Source organism: Hyaena hyaena, unplaced genomic scaffold (genome assembly GCF_003009895.1).
Source record: "Hyaena hyaena isolate Hyena2069 unplaced genomic scaffold, ASM300989v1 scaffold_817, whole genome shotgun sequence".
NCBI classification, from domain to species: domain Eukaryota; kingdom Metazoa; phylum Chordata; class Mammalia; order Carnivora; family Hyaenidae; genus Hyaena; species Hyaena hyaena.
The window spans coordinates 155,939-176,645 of NW_024081450.1; the positions used below are offsets into that span (position 1 = coordinate 155,939).

A 20,707-nucleotide genomic window follows, 5' to 3' on the forward strand; every position below is an offset into this window, starting at 1 on the left:
ATGAGAGACTCTTGAATGCTGACAAAAACTGAGGACTGATGGATGTGGGGGGGGGGATGGGCATGGAGGAGGACACTTGTGGGGATGAGCACTGAGTGTTATGTGGAAACTAATTTGACAATAAACTATTTGTAAAAAAAAAAAAAAAGAAAAAAAACATTAAAACACAAAATGTTACAGAATGAGAAAATTTTAATAAAAAGAGAAGCTCTAAAAAAAAAAAAAGAAAGAAAAAGAACTTTAAAATTTAAAAACAAGTAGAAAAATAGAACTTAACGACAAAACCAGAATGTTTCTTAAAGGGAATGTTAGAATTACTAAATGTGCATTTTATTATGTTAGGATAAAATTCTACTGCAACAAATTTCTAAAATCAAAATGGAAATAAGAAATATCATTCAATAATAAAATATATTAGAAAAATATGGTTATAAAGATAAACTCATTATAATAGAACTACGTTCATATCCTAAAAGATTAGTTATATAAAAGATACTATTGAGGCACCTGGGTGGCTCAGTCGGTTAAGCGTCCGACTTCGACTCAGGTCATGATCTCACGGTTCGTGGGTTTGAGCCCTGCACTGGGCTCTGTGCTGACTGCCAGCTCAGAGCCTGGAGGCTGTTTCAGATTCTGTATTTCCCTCTCTCTCTGACCCTACCCTGCTCATGCTGTCTGTTTTCTATCTCTCTCAGAAATAAATAAAACATTAAAAAAAATTAAAAAATAAAAAGATATTATTTGGTTCTGGTTCTTAAGAATTCCTTTGCAGTAATAAAGAATCCTGCAATGATGTACTTTTTTGGTTCCTTTTAGGTTTAAGCATTTGAGCTCTGTAGTTAAAGATGTATTTGAATGCCAGCTTTGTCATTTAGAAGGGGTATAAAGGTAGAAAAACTGACTTAACACTCAATTCCCTAACATGGAAATAAAAATAGAATCTTCCCTTATACAGCTAAGAATCAGGTCTCTGGCACATAGCAAATAATCAATAAATGTTAACCACTATAAAGTATAAAAAAGAAAGCTAGTGACAGATGAGATTTTTAAGAATTCTTTACATTCTATTTCCTCCTTCCCGTTAAGCAAAACACCTTACAACTAGACCCATCCCAAAGCCAAAACAAAGAAATAAAAAATAGAATTATACAAACAGACTCAGGAGGTGGCTAGAAGAAAGAAACTGAAGAATTATGGGCTTGTGTATGTGTATGTGTATTTCTGCTTGGTATTATCTTCTTCCTACAAATTCATAATCACTTTCCTTTATAATTCACTAGAGAACTTAGACTTCCAATATTTATATCAAGATTTTGTAGTCTGGAAATGTACTTTCTAGTAGTATATTTACATTCGTATTTAATAGTAACTTATAAAATGAATAAAGTATACAAGAATTATATTTTAATTATTTATATTTTAAAGGAATGGAATACATATAAAACCTAAGATTCAAATGAATTCAATGATTCTGGCAATTAAAGGAAACCACAAATTAAGGTACTGAATAAGCTACTGCCAAAATTCAAGTAAACTGTCTTTGTTCATTTAAGAGAGAGACCAACAGATTCAAGCAGGTCTTTTTCCTTTTAAACATATTTTTAAATTTATTTTTGAGAGAGAGAAGAGACACAGTGCAAGCAGGAGGGGTAGACAGAAAGAGAGATAGAGAGGGAGACACAGAATCGAAGCAGGCTCCAGGCTCTGAGCTGTCAGCACAGAGCCCGACATGGGGCTCGAACTAACGAACCATGAGATCATAACTTGAGCCAAAGTTGGACACTTAACAGACTGAGCCACCCAGGTGCCCCAAGGAGGTCTCTTTTCTTGTTTCATGTCATTGACTGGTTTTACTCCAGCACTGATGGACTCTGAATTGAATCTCTATACTACATACCAGACTACTCTCTTTTGAAATCTTCATTCCTATGTCATATTAATTCCAATATTTATTTTCCCTCATATATATTTCCACATTTAAGACACACTTTTATGGGGCAGCTGGGCGGCTCAGTCTTAAGTGTCCAACTCAGTTGGACTCAGTTAAGTTCAACTTTGGCTCAGGTCATGAACTAGCAGTTACTGAGTTTGAACCCTGCCTCGGGCACTGTGCTGACAGCTCAAAGCCTGGAGCCTGCTTCAGATTCTGTGTCTCCCTCTTTCTCTGTTCCTCCTCCACTCACATTCTTTCTCTGTCTCTCAAAAATAAAGATTAAAAAATATTTTTTTAAAGACACACTTTTATGACACAACTCCTCCCATTTGAAACAGTAATTTCACTGCTAATTGATTTTGATCTAAGCAGAAAACTCTCTGTGCTTGCCAGAACAAGAAGTTATATTAAAGGCCTACAGTAAGAACCAACTGAGGGCTCCTGAGTGCCTCAGTCGGTAAGTGCCCAACTCTTGATTTTGGTTAAAGTTATGATCTCTCAATTTGTGAGTTCAAGCTCCTGCAACAGGCTCCATGCTAACAGTGTAGAGATTGCTTGGGATTCTCTCTCTCAAAAAAGAAAAAGAAAAAGAAAAAGAAAAAGAAAAAGAAAAAGAAAAAGAAAAAGAAACAACTGGCTATTTGTTTCTATATCTGACTAGCTTAGCTGGAGACAGGATGAGCTAGGTTGTACTAATTTATCCCCATTTCACATATCTGAGCCATCTTTTATTTTCATTCTATCCTTAGAAAAGAAATCTCCAATTCCCAAAGATTTCTAAGCTATGTGATCTTTGGTTGGAATAACTATCAGTTCTTTATCTGGAATCAAAAGTTCTTAGCCAAACCTAAAATATAAAAGAAACTAAGTAAACAACATTTCAATTACTTGCAAAGCATTTTTTTTTAAATGTTTCTTTCAGAAACACAAAGTGATACAACTTCCTTTGTATTCTTTGTTCTAAGAATTACTTATTAGAAATTGCTGGAGAGAATAAAATTGTGTGTATTCCAACTAACTTTACCAATGGTATTTAGGACCGAAGTGTGAGAATTTCAAAGACAGCTTCCCTCCCTTAGGAAATGCTGTCTCTCTCATAAAAGAAAAAACAACATACATTCACCCCTTACTTTATACTCTAAAGTTTATAATTTTTTCAATTCTCTATTTTTTTACTTCACAAAAATTACATAATGAATTATCTGTATCAGGCATTACATATGGGAGATACAGAAATTAGCAAGAATCAATACTTTCCTCAATATTGCCTTCAAAGGCCAGTCTAATGACACAGTGTCCTCAGTGTTAAAAGTTTTACAGACAGCATTACTGGAACAGAAAGGAACCATCGGCTTGTAGAACAAGAGAGATTTTAAAGAAGAGTTAATACCTGATCTAAAACAGTATGAGGGGGGGCGCCTGGTTGGCTCAGTCGGTTAACAGTCCAATTTTGGCTCAGGTCATGATCTCGTGGTTCATGAGGATGAGTCCTACATCGGGCTCTGTGCTGACAGCTCAGAGCTTGGAGCCTGTTTCAGAGTCTGTGTCTCCCTCTCTCTCTGTCACTCCCCTGCTCACACTTTGTGTCTCTCTCTCAAAAATAAATACACATTAAAAAAAACTTTTTTTTAAACTGAATATGAGGAAATTAAGAGTTCTTTTTTTAAAAAAATGTTTACTTATTTTGAGAGAGAGAAAGAGCACATGTATCAGCTGGAGGGAGAAAGAGAGGAGAGAGAGAATCTCAAGCAGGCTCTAAGCTATCAGTGTATAGCCCAATGCACGGGGCTCGATCCCACAAACTGTGAGATCATGACCTGAGCTGAAATCAAGAACTGGACGCTTAACACACTGAGCCATCCAGGCATCCCAAGGAGGTTAAGAATTCTAAAGAAACAGCAACACATATAGAAGCAAGAGGCAATGGAGACTGCATTAATGGTTTGGTATGGTTAGGGTGAAGGACCTAGAAAGTCAACTCTTTCAAGTGGAATTTAACCATGGCTCTACTAGTTTATAAAACTATTTTAACCTACCTGAAAATCTAATTCTTCATCTTTAAAATGAGATTAACAAATCCTCTCTTTAGTATTTCTGTCAAGACTGAGATTAACAATACTTGTTGCAGTACCTAGCATTTGTTGAGCACGCACATAATAAACTCCAGCCTTTATTTTGTGCCCTTGACTGGTGAGAGTTACTAAGTGAAGGAAGACCTGAAGGCAATGCCAGGTTTCTCACTTGAGTTATTGGCTAGATAAAGTATCGCTCGCCATGATATAGAACCCAAGAGAAGAAACAGGATGGCGAGCAGTGGAGAATAATGAAGTCAATTTTAGATACACTGAAGTGAAAACACCTGCAGGACACTGAAGTAAAAATTCCCAGCAAGCAAGAGAAAATATAAATCAAAACCAAAGGAGAGGTTTCCTAGGAAAGAGGCTCAAGATAGTCCAGATAGACTTGAAAGTCTTCAGCCAATTAGTAGTAGATGAAAAAAAGTGATTCCACAATTGAGTCGTAGTGATCAGAAAGCTAGAAAGAAAAACAGGAGGTAGGGGTGTCACAGAAATTAAGAAAGAAAAGCATTCTGAAGAGGAAGCATAAGCTATTTCAAATAACAGATTGAAAAATGAACATTAAAGTTTGTAATTAGGAGGACTGCAGTCAATTCACTGAGAAAAAAATTTAGTATAGGCATGACTACAAGACACCCACAGTCACTGTGCATACAGGGCTTACTTACCCCTTCTCTAGTCTTCCAAGATGCTTAGATGTGGAGAGGATAACTGGACATGAGGAATTTTTTTCTCTAACATAGGAGAAACTTGAATATTTTAGAAATATTCTAACAAGAAGACTAGATACAAAAAGGAAGGTTGAAATATATGAAAAAAGGTCTTGCAGGGGTCGGCAGCGTATGTGATCTAGAGGAAAGGAAGTAAAATTAAGTTTGGGCAGGTAGAACATTTCACTCACTGAGAGTGGGTAGGATAATGGGTATGTATGTAAAGTTTATAATCATGAGAGAGGAATGAAAGAAGCATGAAGTTCATTCATAATGAACTTTCAGTGACTTGACATGGAACTCACTGAAGAGTGTGATATGATATAGATTTGGAATCACCACGGCAGGGGTGGGGGCAGGAAATGGATTCATGGATGGATGGACAGACAATGCTAGCTGAGATTCTAGTTCCTACTATGAGGGCTGTTAACTCTAGTTACTCAGATCTTAGTTTGGATGATTCAACTAAGCCTCATCATCCTCTTTGTATGGAACACCACAAGCCTTAGCCTATTTTAAAATAAAGTTGAGGTCTTCTGCTATTTTAGCATTTCACTAGCACTGCTCCAGGCTCTCTCTCCCACTTGATCTTTCTTTTGACCTCTAGAACTTTGCAATCTTATAGGACAGGCAGTTCAAACTTTTTTCTTTACACAAGGCCTAGTAAAAGGAAGCTAGTTTTTCCTACAGTTCATAACAACTGAAAATACAAAATCTGATTATTTACCTTGGCTTTCCTATTTTAAAGTTTCAATTAAAATTATTTTCCTTGTCACTAAATTATGTCTCCTGCTCCATTCTTAACCCTGGAAAACATTTCTCAGACTTGGAAAGGAAGTCACTTTGGATTCAAGATCTAAAAGGAAAAGTGAAATAAATACAATGGTTGTTTTACTTTTTTTTTTTTTCTAATTTTAAATATCTTCATGGTAAACTTTCCTGCTTATTCAAATAGGCAGCCTTTAGTTGGACTTTCATTACTACTTTAGTGTCATCATTTATTCATTAAAACTCAGATATTCAGTAAGAGTTAATAAGTTTATCTATTAGGTATGAAGTAGTTCTTTGTTTTCCAAAATTGAGATGTAATTTTTAGAAATAGGTGTCATATCCTTAAGGCTATAAAACTAACCAATTAGAATGCAACTATATGAACAGACAAGTCAACCCCACCTAATATTTATATTTTTTACACCCAAATTCAAATTGTTGTAAGCACTACCTAATTTCAGAGTAGTCTTCTATAGCTGGGGCTGGCAAACTAGGACATGCCTGTCCTGCCACCTGTTTCTTCTTAGAGGAACATGGCCTCACTCATTCCTTTATGTATTGTCCATGGCTGCTTTGGTGCTAAAATGGCAAGAGATGAAGAGCTAAGAGAGACCATATGATCCACAAAGCTATAAATACACATTACTTGGCCCCTGACAGAAAAAGTTCGCTGACTTCTGTCTTAAAAGTATAGTTCATATTCAAAGCGTAGTCCACAGACCAGCAAAATATAAGCAATGTCTTATATTTTGACTGAATTTCTTAGAAACTCAAAATTTCAGATCCCACTCCAGACATAATGCATCAGAATTTCTATTTTTAGCAACTCTAAAAGCCTCAAATACTGATGGTCACTGTTTGTAAATCTATAAATTAGCAAGAAGATTTCTAACCAGACCATCACTTCAGAAACCTATCCCAATTGCTTTCTATACCAAAGCTTCAAATTTATTGTAATTTTAAACAAAGAAATTAAGTTGAACAAGTAATTATAAAAGTTGTTTATGGTATCATGTTCTAAATTTTATGACTTCTTTAAAATATTATATGACAGGGAACTCAAGTAAGAAATCAAGCAAAAGACTACCTAAGGAGAAAAATTTCTCTTATTTCTCTACTCCTATTGCGTATTTACCTTGCTAGCTTAGTGGCTACACACTGGGTATATAAGTGTGTATGCATACATATGTTCAAAATAACCTATTAGTATAAAATACGGCAAAACAGTTTTGAAATGAACCATCAAAGAATAAAAACTATCTTATTAGGGCCGTCTGGGTGGCTCAATCAGTTGGGTGTCTGACTCTTGGTTTTGGTTCAAGTCATGATCTCATGGTTTGTGGGTTTGAGTCCAAAATTGAGTTCCAGGCTGATAGCACAGAGTCTGCTTGGGATTCTCTTTCCCTCTCTCTCTGCCCCTCCCCCACTCACTCTGTCTCTAAAAAAATAAACTTAAAAAATTAAAAAAAATCAAATTTGTTAATCAAATTTTAAAGTATAGTTGTATTTGGGGGGAGTGATATATTTCAAGTACACATACATACAACCATACGCACACATATTCAGTCATAAGAGTTTACTAATACAGAAATAATTATAAAAATAACGTGTTATATATGATTTTGATTTTGTATAAAAAAGAAAATATTTGCATGTGTATAGATGTTTTTTAAACATGGAGTTTAAACTAGTCTGCTAACACTAGTTGTATTTCAGAGTTATTTAAAATAAGACTTTGAAAGACCTTTACCTTCGAAATTATATAATTCTGTGCTGTTTTATGATGAGCTTTTATGAATTCTATATTCACTTTAAATAAAAAATCAAAAAGGAGAAATTTTAAGATACAATCACTGTCCCAATAATTTTTTAAATTATTGAAAAATATAAAATGCTTTTGAAATACAAAGTTATTAGGGGCACAGGGGTCGCTCAGTCAGTTAAGCATCTGACTCTTGATTTCAGCTCAGATCATTATCTCAGGGTTCATAAGACTGAGCCCCACATCAGGCTCTACTCTGATGCCAAACCTGCTTGGGATTCTTTCTCTCCCTCAAAAGAAATAATAATCATTTAAAAAAATAATAAAACATAAGTGTCATTAGAAACATGACTTTGTATTTACTTTAGGGTTTCATGATAACTCTGAGATAACAATTATCTGGATAAACACTTAAAAGGTATAAAAAGTGAGGAAAAAGTATAAACACTTAGTGTTGAACTGTAATGTATCATGCTTAAAATACATAGAAGCTGATGGTGCACATTTTGAGTATTTGCTCCACTGCCCCATTACCCTTGATTTGCATTATAAATAAATATCAGTTAATAGAGTATCTACCATCTTAAAGGAGCATGCTCATTTATCCATCTACACATTAGTAAACTATGTTATAACAGAATTTAGAATTTGAACTTTAAGGGTTTCCTTATTTCTTTTTCATGTTTATTTTTGAGAGAGAGAGAGAAAGAGAGAGACAGAGCATGAATGGGAGAGGGACAGTGAGAGAGGGAGATGCAGAATCCAAAGCAGGCTCCAGGCTCTGAGCTGTCAGCACAGAGCCTGATGTGGGGTGTGAACACACAAACCATGAGATCATGACCTGAGCCAAAATCAGATGCTTAACAGGCTAAACCACCCAGGTGCCTGAAGGGTTTCTTAATTTTTAAAAAGACTTTATTCTCCTTAGCATTTTAGCTTCCTAGCTATACTGCCAACTTCCATGGCCCTACTTCCACTTCTATAGCATAAGGATGGTCTGCATGAGGTCTTTAATCCCTTCTGGATCTCACTTCTGCAATAATTATGCCTCCGTACATACAGTAAAGTCTCTTATCTAGAATTTTACCAACTAGAAAGTTTAATTGAGTCACAATCCTATGCTTTGCCAGTGCAATAGCTTATGTAATGACCTATGAGCACTGAAAGATCCTAAAGATGAGAAAAGTTCTTTAAAATGAAATTTTGTATGTATACATTTTAAAATCTCTAATTGTACTGAAATTGCTTGAAAATCAGTCTAAAGGAAATACAGGTATTATCTGGTTGGATGGAAGTACATATTAAGTGACAGTTTACTTTATATAGGTATATATATGGCAGTCTACTTGACTGCAAATTGAATGTCAGACATTTTATTTACCAGTGTGTTGAGACAGAAAAATGCCCCCAAATATCCATCTGTGCTAAGCACTATCTTTATTAAACAAAGCCCAGTCTCATTAAAAGTTAGGGAAAATAGTACGAAAGATGTATTAATGTTCCCAAGCTTTTAGATTTAATGAGTCAGTTTTACAAAGATTTTTTGAAAAAAGGAAGTAAAGGACCCCATGTTTTACTGCCAATTTATTTTGCCAAGAACTGTGTTTGAAAACCATTACGATTTAGGGGCACCTGGGTGGCTTAGTTGGTTGAGCATCCAACTTTGGCTCAGGTTATAATCTCACAGTTTGTGAGTTCGAGCCCCACATCAGGCTTTCTGCTGTCAGAAAAGAGCCCACTTCAGATCCTCTGTCCCCCATGTTCTCTGCCCTTCTCCTGCTCTGCACATGCACTCTCTCACTCTCGCTCTCTCAAAAATAAACATAAAGAAAAAAAAAAACCATTACCACCTAATATCAGCATTATTTCATGAAAGAAATAATATCTATATATATAAAAAGAGGAGAAAATGTCAAAATAAATAAAAATTTCCAAAAAAAAAATAGAACTGGCAGCCGGCAGCAGGGCAAGTCTGACAATCGGCTTGAAAAATCTCAGTTAAGAAAAGAAATGCTCTGGGACCATGAATGCTTTTTCACCTAATATATCTATTGCTTTAACCAATAAACTTACATTCATTGCCTATGAAGACCCATATCATTGTTTTTATCCCATTTTAGAGAGGAGGAAATTAAAGCTTAGAAACACTAATTGACTTGCTCACAAGTTCTTCTGCTAGTATATGATGTAGCCTGGATATGGAAGCTAACTCTTCTGTCTTGTAAGTCGTTTCATATACCAGGCTGCCTCTTATAATTTACGAAGACTATTGACACATAAAAAGTTCCAAGAACAAAACTGGCAAGTATCAGGTATTTCTTACCAGTGCTATTCTGTGCATATGGAACACTGTGCATTTTCAGTAGCCTAAACATAAAACATTGTAAACTGGCATAGCAAAATCCATAGCAAACATGTACAAAGCAAATACTCTTTGCTCTATTATTTTATGAAAACAAGGAAACCAAGAATAGTTAATATGATTTCTTACGGATTTTATGTCTATTTAAGTCTCCACTGAGAACAGTAATGGAATATATTTTATAAGACATGCATGATTTTAACCCTTCACTTCAAGAAGCTACAGTGCAGTACCATCAATATATTCATGAATAGTGACCATATTCAACTGATGGCTCCAAAGAGTACCTAGATAATGAAACTTCATGATATTCAAATATCAAGGCCAGGTTCTTGATCTATCTCTTTTGTCAGTAGCTTTTCTCTCCTACTGCAATTTGCTAGCCATCTGACATCTGTTTCACTAGTCCAAGGCAATAAAGAATCTGATTCAACAAAAAGGCACCTCTCTAAAATCTGCACGAAAGAAGAGTAGAGTCAACTTATTGTGCTCAATTAAGTGTATATAGGAAATGTTTTTTAAACATTAAAAAAAATTTTAATGTTTTATTTATTTTTGAGAGAGAGAGACAGCATGAGCAGAGGAGGGTCAGAGAGAGAGGAAGACACAGAATCCAAAGCAGGCTCCAGGCTCTGAGCTAGCTGTCAGCATACAGCCCGCCGCGAGGCTCGAACCCATGAACCGTGAGATCATGCCCTAAGCTGAAGTCGGAAGCTTAACCAACTGAGCCACCCAGGTGCCCCAGGAACTTCTAATTTAAATACTAAGCCACCCACTTTTCTTGACCTCTAAGACTTCCACTACTGCCCAAGAACTCAACCCATTTCTGTCATGACTTTTACTGTTCTATTTGTCCATATCCTAACCCCTAAGAATTAAAGCCCCCAAGGGCAAGAACAAGAAGTTACAGAAAACTCTTTAATAACAGAAAAAGAAATCTAGTGTTGAATAAAGAATATTACAATACAGCGATGTCAATACTAAAATTAGAATCTTTTAGGATTAAATATTTTACTCATTGTCTGCTTCCCATCTAGAAGACATAGTTATATACAAATGTAATGAAAATTTAAGTATTTCAGCATCTGATTATATCCAAGACACTATACATAGAAAATGAGTATCAGATCACGTGTTTTTCATCTGTAAAAAATTAACAAAAACAGTGTACCAGAAAGCGATTCAAACAAAAACCAACTATTCCCTCTTTTGTTTCTTCTAATTTACTTTGCAGATTCCAAATACATTGTAAGGTAATATACTTTTTTTAAAAAAAAAAAGACTTTGTAGAAATAAATTAATTTTAAAAAGTTTTATTTAATGTTTATTTTATTTTTGAGAGAGACAGAGTGTGAGAGGGGCAGAGAGAGAGGGAAACACAGAATCCAAAGCAGGCTCCAGGCTCTGAGCTGTCAGCACAGAGCTCGACATGGGGCTCAAACCCACCAACTGTGAGATCATGACTTGAGCTGAAATTAGCACTTAATGGACTGAGCCACCCAGATGCCTTGAAATAAACTAATTTTTAATTAAATTAAAAGCGTGAGTTTTTTGAAACGGAGTATCTTGATATTTACCAAATATCATTTGTGATTGGAAAAGGATATAGAAAGGTGGATAACTCACAGTGGTCTTGACAAAAAAGACAAATAGTACCAGAAGACAACATATAGTCCTTGGTTTGTATATTAACTATGAAATACTGCCAAATTCTATAGATGATATTTAAAGCAGGTTTAGTGAAAAAACACTATTCTTTTCGCTGGCACATTCCTAAAAATCATTACATAATACCAATAACTGAAAGTGTCCCTACATTTTGACCATGAACTATATATCAAATAAGCCACAATTGCAACCAATTCATTCTATCCTCAAAAAGACTCATCTTCACTTGTAAGATTCAACATGATACATTTCTTAGAGCAGAAATCAACAGAAAATTTGTGAAGAACTGAAACATCCTACAAAATCTACAATACTATGAATGCATGACATGTTATTTACACAATATTTCTTTTATTAAGTCTTCTTTTTTATTATAAATTTTTTAAAATTTACATCCAAGTTAGTTAGCATAAAGTGCAACAATGATTTCAAGTACACAATATTTCTCAACAAGGAGAAAAATTATTTAAAATCAGGTTCTCAAGAAAAGATTCAATAATCCAGACTTTGGGCACAGATAGCCAATTCACCAGAAATCTTACTTCATATTACTTTTGACCAGAATTAGGTTAGAAATTTCCAGTAATATTTGATTTCTATAACACAGTTAGTCCATCCTTAATGACTTTAAACACAAGTACTGGGTTTTTTTTTCTCCTTGAAAATAAGTCTCTGTGGGTATTTTTACCACAGAATAATAATATTATCCCTACAAAGTTATCTTCTTGGCTTTAAAGTTATAGTCACAAGCTGTTAAATTTTAATTTTGATCTAAATGTGCATTTTTTTCATGTCAACAGTAAGATTTTTGTTAATTACCATTATTGACTGCAATAGTGGTAACTATTAACTTAAGAATGTTGGCCCATTCCATGCTGACAGTGCAGGACCTGCTTGGAATTCTCTCTCCCTCTTTCTCTGCCCATCCCCTGCTTACACAACATGTGCTCTCTCTCAAAATAAATAAATATACATTAAAAAAAAAAAAAAAGAATGTTGGCTCTTGAGGGGTACCTGGGTGGCTCAGGCTGTAAAGCTTCTAGTTCTTGGTTTTGGCTCAGGTCATGATCTCACAGTTTGTGGGTTCAAGCCCCGCACTGGGCTCTGTGCTTACAGCGCAGAGCTGGCTTGGAATTCTCTCTCCCTCTCTCTCTCTCTGCCCCTCCCCCACTAGCACTCAGACTTTCTCTCCTAAAATAAATAAATAAACTTAAAAAAAAAATGCTGGTCCTTGATCCCTGACTCTAAGTAAAATTACTATAGGACAGACAAATTTAACGGCTTTTTTCACTATTTTTCTTATTATTGTTATTAAATATTTTGACTCATAATTACAAAAATGAGCTTTCTACACTGTGTTGTTTGCTAAATCCTTCACTTACATGATCATTTTTCCTCTAAATTTATTTTTTAGACTATATAGTAACATTTCTATCCTAGGTAGGACATTTTAATAATTAAATGTTTAAAAGTTTTTTAAAAAATATTTATTTATTTTGAGAGAGAGAGAGAGGGAGAGACAGGGCGTGACCAGGAGACAGGCAGAGAAAGAGGGAGATATAGAAACCGAAGGAGGCTCCAGGCTCTATGCTGTCAGCCCAGAGCTTGATGAGGGGCTCAAACTCTCATGAACCACAAGATCATGACCTGAGCCAAACTTGGATGCTCAACTGACTGAGCTACTCAGGTGCCCCAATAATTAAAGTTTTATTTTTAGGATGCTCAATACTATAAACCTGCAGCTACATCATTGTACCACTAGATGGGGCACAAGTAATATGAAACGTGCAGGGTAGTCTAACATAGAGCTAACACTAGAAGAAAAACAATGGATAACAGACAGTGAGATGTTAAGAACAGGTTTTGATTGGGTTTGGCAGCATCACATGGGCAAAACTGCCACACAGCAAAAGCTTCTGTGAGTGCTTTTAACTGTCAATAAGATGAAGCTGTTTCACAGCGAACTACCTCCTTTTGATTCATTTCATAACTCAAAGGAGGTGGGCTTAGCTAGTATGGCAAAAAAAAAAAAAAAAAAAAAAAAAGAATAAACAGAATCAGGTGTCAGCTATGTTACATGCAAGTTATTTGACTCTGTGCAACTTGCTTAAATTCCTCAGGCCTCAATTTCTTCATCTGTTAAAAAATGGAGGGCCTAAACTAATGATAATACCTAAGGGTGGCTTAGCAGGGACTTAGTTTCCCCATAATATTTACTAGGAATCTCTAAGACTTCCCTAGCAATCCTAGGGATTGCAGGAAAGATGCAGCTTTAATGCACATCTACCCATATCTAACTTCCTTCCCAATCAGGAGGACCCAAATAATGGAGTATCTTTGCATGGATGGGTCAAATACCCAGATGCATTAACTCCTGAAAACTATAATTAAAGCAGATAATTACACGTGAAATACTAAATACATATACACTGTTATATTTGCCTGGCTGGAAATCACTGAGCAAACTGAAGGAATGAATGAATGATGAAAACTAATGTGAAGTGAACTGGAGATGTTAAGTAGCAAAGAAGAGCAATAAAAATAAAAAAGTAGTGAGAAATGGGGAAAGCCTAAATAGATACTTCAAAGAATCTAAAGTTATCACCTCATTATATAACATGGTAACATATTTTCAGAAGCAAGTAAGGAAGTAATTTAAAAGTCTAACTGATCCAAATACACAAAGAAAATGACTGTTTTCTAATAGATAAGTCTGTGTAACACTGCAGTATACCTTTTAACTCAACAAAGTTTGCAAAATAAGTCAGTATAACAATCCTTCAAAATATGCCTTTTGAGGAATGCCTGGGTGGTTCAGTCGGTTAAGCATCCAACTCTTGATTTTGGCTCAGGTCATGATCTCACAGTTCATGGAATTGAGCCTCGCATCAGGCTCTGCACTGATAGCTCAGAGCCTGCTTGGACAGACTGCTTGATTCTCTCTCTCTCTTTCACTGCCCTACTCCCCTACCCCCTCCCCTTGCTCTCTCACTGAAAATAAACTTAAAAATACAGGCATTATTTTAAACTATGCATTTTGAAGTCTATTAAGTACCTGTCTAAAAATATACCTTGCAAAATTCTTTATCTTTTATTTCCTAAAGGTGCTGTGCTTATATAAAAGTGAAAATTTCTAAATTATATGTGCTATGGACTATGTTTGTGCCCCACTCTACATTCTCTCCCTTTTATGTTAGAAACTTTAGCCACTAATGTGATGGAATTAGGAGGTGGGGTCTTTGTTTTTTGAATTTTCAACTAAGAGCTTATACTTTCATATAATCAGCAAAAATATTTATATTAACGTCATTGTTTAAGTTATAAAAGAATACATAGCCTGTTGTATAAAAGTGTGATGTTTCAAATTAATCAAATACATTAATCTGATTTCTAAGAAAATAAACTCTGAAGATTTAAACTTTCTCAAAAGAGAAAAGCTGTTTCTCTGTACAAGTTCTCACTCTACTGGTGACAAAGAGAATAAACTTATTCTGACATATCTGAAGCTTTCTTTTCCACAAGCACTAGAGGGCAGGGTTTTCACTACAAAACTCCATTTCATCAATTAGCACTGAATTATATGCTTCTTTTGGTTTGTGGTTTCTGTTAATATGTGAGCGATCCCCTATAACTAAATTTGTTATATGCCTTACCTTTATCAACACATGATATTATTAAATTACATTTTCACTCATGGTCTTAAGATATTTAATAGTTGATTTATCATATATAAAATTAAGTTACCTAACACATGTGGAAAGGAATTTATACATACGTACAACAATGTATATTTCAAATCTGTGGGTTTAGGACTGTATTAAAAAACACACAATCTAAGTCTCTAATCTGACACTATCTCACGTTAGAATTGAATGACTAATGGGGTGCCTGGGTGGCTCAGTCGGTTAAGCGGCTGACTTCGGCTCAGGTCATGATCTCACAGTCTGTGAGTTTGAGCCCCGCGTCGGGCTCTGTGCTGACAGCTCAGAGCCTGGAGCCTGCTTTGGATTCTGTGTCTCCTCCTTTCTCTGCCCTGCTCAAGTTCCGTCTCTCTCGGTCTCAAAAATAAATGTTTAAAAAAAAAACTGAATGACTAATAACACTAAAAACCGAGGTCTATCGCTATTGGCTCTAGTTTAATAAAAAAGGCAAGGATACTTTTTAAGAAATTAGTTAAATGCTCACAGCATTCCAGGTATTTCAGAGAACACTGAAATGCTTTTCTCTATCTCCAAAATCTTCTATCATCTATGAGGCCTACGAATTCTTGTGTGGGTAAAAGAGAATCTGTGAGGGAAAATAATATTCCAGGAAGAGAAAACAGTAAGAGTAAAGTCATGGCATCTCAAAAGTACAGTTTATTCAGGGAATGCCAGGGTAATCTGATAATGTGGCTACAGAATAGGGTGCACTAGAGAAACAGCTGAAGATAAAGTTGGAAAAGTAAGGAAGGATCATTTGGGGAAGGACTGTTATGCTGTACTTGGGAGCTGGACATCATTCTCAAGGCAAGGGGAAAGCCACTGAAGACTTTGAAGGAAGAGAAGAGCTGTGACATAGATTTGTTTTTAAAGAAGTAACAATGGGGCACCTGGGTGGCTCAGTTGGTTAAGTGTCCGACTTCAGTTCAGGTCATGATCTCATGGTTTGTGGGTTTGAGCCCCGTGTTGGGCTCTATGCTGACAGCTAGCTCAGAGCCTGGAGCCTGCTTCGGATTCTGTATCTCCCTCTCTCTCTCTGACCCTCCCCTGATCACGCTGTCTCTCTTTTTCTCAAAAATAAATAAAACATTAAAAAAATTAAAAAATAAGTAAAGAAGTAACAATATATAGGATGAATCTGAAGAGTGACAGCTTTAAGTAGAGGAGGCCAAGGAGTGAAGTTCATGGTTAAGCCTTAAATAGGGCAAAAACACTGAGGGTGCGAAGACAAAAGTTTCCAATAACATTTCAAAAAACAGGAATGACTAGACCTGACAAAGGATAAACACAGTGAATACGGGTTTCAAGCCTTGATAACTGGATGGAGACTGATGTCTTTAAAAAACAGGCTAAAGTCTTAATAATTTTAAGTGCAAGGTGCTTTCTAATATCCAGGCTGCAAATCTACTAAATAGCTAGAAATGTAAGGTTGGAAATCAGGAGAGAAGTGAGATATAAAGAAATAAAAGGGAAAAAATAAGATTATGTTTTCTGGTAGTTTATGAAAGAGTCGCATATTGACATCAGATGCATACCTCTTGTTACCAACTAATTAATGGCATTGAGCATCAAGAATATGAATTTGAATTGAACACAATATCACATAGTAAAATAAACTTGCAATTAAATGGTAGTCATGTAAACTGTGGGATGGCATTACACTATTAGGAATAACTTAATTATTAATTACTCATTATCCATTATGAACACACACAAAATTTATTGCTAACTATGATTTATGTTTCATATACAGATAGGGATTTATTAAGATGTTTAAGATACACACACATTTCATTTGAAGTAAAGTCAAAAATTTTAAAGACAGATTTGTAAGACAAAAAAATAGGAGTTTACTAATAAAGCAAGCTGGTAATAACAATTACTAATAAATATCATTAGTAGGGGTACCTGGGGGGGCTCAGTCAGTTAAGCATCCGACTTTGGCTCAGGTCATGATCCTACGGTGTGAATCTGAGCTCCATACTGAGCTCTGTGCTGTCAGCATAGAACCTGAATCCTTTGTCCCCTTCTCTCTCTGCCCCTCTCGCACTCACGTTCTTGTTCTATCCCTCTCCCCTCTCCCCCTCTCTGTCAAAAATATGCATTTAAAAAATATCATCACTATTAAACTTCCTATTTATAGAGTTTCTCAAATAGATTTTATTTGATCTCTACAAACTGTCCATAAAGTAAGCTGGTGTGGGTAGCAATAAATAGCAACAATAACAACCATAATACTTTGAAAACATATGAATTTTAAACCAGAGTTTATTATCTCTTCACCTTTTCCCCAACCCCTGTTTGTAGAATAAACTAGGTCTTAGAAACTCATATTTGCAAATTTATAGTACTTAAAACCCGAGCTTTCTTGACAGAAATCAACTAGATTAGGACTAAATTAAAATTGAATTTTGTGAAAGTCTGTGAAATACAGAAGATGCAGACCAAAGAAATTTAATACTGTTCCATTATGCAATGCATCTAATCTGACCTACACATATAAATTGGATGTCATAAATGCTTGGTAATTACTACAAAAAACTGAAATCTGAGGAAAGTCCAATCCAAATTATTAAATTGGTATAAATCTGACTATTTATAGATGCATCTAGTAAAACTCTCACATTGCTAATATAAATTTAGCTTTCATAAACTGTTTAAATGAAATTCTATCCCAAGAGAACAAACAGCCATCAAAATCTCCTACTCCTTAGATCAATTCTTAAAATTCATTAAAAAAAAAAAAAAAAAACCATTGCATTATCTAGGTAAGGAGTTTAAAACAGTCTCTATTTATCTAAAGCCTGAACCAATCTAGAAACCTAAAAGTCATGTATATTTTATATAGATTGGAAACTCAAAATGTTACCTTACAAATAAGTAGCCTCTTGCTTCTATATATTTTAGCATTTCAACAGAGTTGGAATTGGTTAAAAAACAAGAAACAGGAATACTTACTTGAACCTGGCAGGCGAAAGAGGAGTGGGAGGAAACATTCCTGGTTCAAAAGAGTCAAAATAAGTCACTGTCCAAGAAAAGCTACAACACGAGAACCCGGCAGACAGAGATATTATGAGTAGAGTCCAGAATCCTTTATGGGAAAAGAGGAAGAAACTTTAATTATTAACACCAAAGCAACTTAAACTAGTATCTTCATGTTCAGAAGATCAGGTGTATTTCCAAACTTCTGAATTGCATGTAGTTGATATAAGAGATTTGAGCTTATTACAAGCTGAAACATGTAAAGTGTAAAATACTAAAGCACAATTAGCAGTCATATCATTTAATATTTTAACATTTAAGTTATAATTGAATAATAAAGTAATAAGATAATTTAAAATAAATATAAGTAACATTTTTAATAGTTTGATATTTCAATTATCATTTAATATGTGGAAAAGAGTACAAATTCAACTTAACACAGCTACAGCTTTACAAACTTCGACTACAGAAATTGCAGTTAAAATACTTCACTGTTAAAATGTCTTGACATTTTTCATTAAACTCTATGAATCACAGCTTGCTATCCATTTATTACCTACTAATAAGTGTTTCCTTTCTTTCCATACTATGGACTTTTGACATAAGAATTAATTTTACAGTATATACTATTTATAGCTTTCCTATAGACATTATTAACCCAAGCTGATTCAATTTTCTTGGTATATGAACAAGTTAACTCACAATTTACAAATGAGTTGGGATCCTAAATTTTATTTTCAGTCAGAGGGGAAGACTGGACTCTTAAGTCAAAAGCATGGTATTCTATTGGACTCAAGGAAGGTGGAAAAGGTTGAGAAATGGAAGAATGAAGGGAATGAACAAAGTGACAAAAGGGAATAATTTGAAGGATTCTAGATACATACTCAAACTGCCTCCTTAAGAGAGTTTACTAAGCTCCCACTACTGATGACTGTATCCAAGGCCTCAGTAGTATAGGGAGGGAGGAAAGGCTGAGAAGACTGCAGCTGAGAATGATATATGAATTAAAAAATTTCCTGGATGCACGAAATATACAACCAAGATGCCTTTTGGCAAGAGGCAATTAAGAAATATGTGCATTGGGCTGTTTACAAACCATACCATACAAAGTCCAGTAACAGTCTCATAAAAGAGCTAAAAGACAAACTCAGAGCAATGAAGTATTAAGAAATACTGTGGCAAAGTATATTCGAAAGATTAACCTTAATCTCTTCTCACTAGTTCCTTTCCTTTACTCCCTTTTAAAGAGATAAGGAACTGTGTGCTCACTACCACAGGAAGATGTGAGAAGGAAGAGAAACAGCCCCAGTGTCTCTTTGGTTTTGATGTTGCAAAAAAGATTAAGGGAACTAAGAGGATAGATATAAGAGCAGGGTAGACAAACACAAAATGTCTAAAGTAGACAGCAAAGATAATGAGTGGCCTGGGTATAGACAAAACATTTGTGTAGAACAGGGGGGAAGAGAGTGAGGGCTATGCACAGGTGAGGAAGATTCTCCTGGCTTGCAGAAAGCGACATGTGTGGTGTTTGGACAGACAGTACTGCTGGGACTTCCTGGCAGAGCCAGGAGAGGAGGCCACAGGATACCACAGAGGGATTGTAGCTGTATACAGTAGTTTGGCAGATGGGTCCAGAGCCAAGCCTGCTGATGTCTCTCCCCTAAGTAGGGTACAGAAACAGCAGGTGGTCATGTGGCTGTAAAAGTGCTACATCTGAGGGGCGCCTGGGGGCTCAGTTGGTTAAGTGTCCGACTTCAGTTCAGGTCATGAACTCCTGTTTGTGACTTAGAGCCCTGCGTCGGGCTCAGTGCTGACAGCTCAGAGTCTGGATGGAGACTGCTTCAGATGCTGTGTGTCCCCCTCTCTGTTCCCTCCCTCCAACCCCCCCCAAAATAAAAAGATTAAAAAAAAAAAAAAGTACATCTGAAAGGGCCATCCTGACCACAAAACGAGATGTTTTCACAGTAACTCACTTGAGCAAATGTTTTGAGGACTAGATTGCACCTCACCCCAAGGTCCTGGCACAGTGTCACACTTTAGAACCTAAATCCAGTCTGAGCCTGGGTAGACAGAACCTTAGCAAGACTGAGGTATAATGTTCCTGCCAACCCAGTGAGATAGAAGACCAAAATAAAAATTGTAAGATTACTGGGGCGCCTCGGTGGCTCAGTCGGTTAAGTGTCTGACTTCAGCTCAGGTCATGAACTCATGGTTCGTGGGTTCAAGCCCCGCATTGGGCTCTGTGCTGACAGCTCAGAGCCTGGAGCCTGCCTCGTATTCTGTGAATCTTTCTCCCTCTGCCACCCCCACCGCCCAGTCATGCTCTGTTTCTTTGTGTCTCAATACTAAATAAACGTTTAAAAAAATAGACAGCAATCATGAAAAATCAACTATCTGGGTACTGTTGTGGAATAATGGAAACTTTTAAATATCTAAAAAAAATGTAAGACACAAAATAACAGATTAAAAGGTTAATAAAATGTGAGGCTCTCTAAAGCCCATCAAGCCTTTTCTTTTCAGTCAAGTACTTTAATAGAACACTTGTCAAAATTATTACAAGAATATTCTTCAGTTTTCAAAACTGACCACTGTTCCACAACCTAAGTGCTTAGCTCACCTTGGGTAGTTTTACTTTATATTCACTTTGAACGGATCAAGAGTTACATCACTGACAAAAGTCAATTCACAATGACATACCAAAAACAAAGGACATTGCAATATCGTGGTCTAAAAGTGCTTA

General features: G+C 35.7%; 1 protein-coding gene across 1 annotated transcript in view; it reads right to left on the bottom strand.

Annotated features, from left to right (window-relative positions):
• Nucleotides 1-20,707, bottom strand: part of ARL6IP6 (ADP ribosylation factor like GTPase 6 interacting protein 6) — a 38,542-nt gene that overhangs the window by 7,985 nt on the left and 9,850 nt on the right. The window contains exon 3 of the mRNA XM_039219419.1: nucleotides 17,944-18,076. Within this exon, the coding sequence (XP_039075350.1) occupies nucleotides 17,944-18,076 (133 nt within the window). The remainder of the gene's footprint in view (nucleotides 1-17,943; nucleotides 18,077-20,707) is intronic.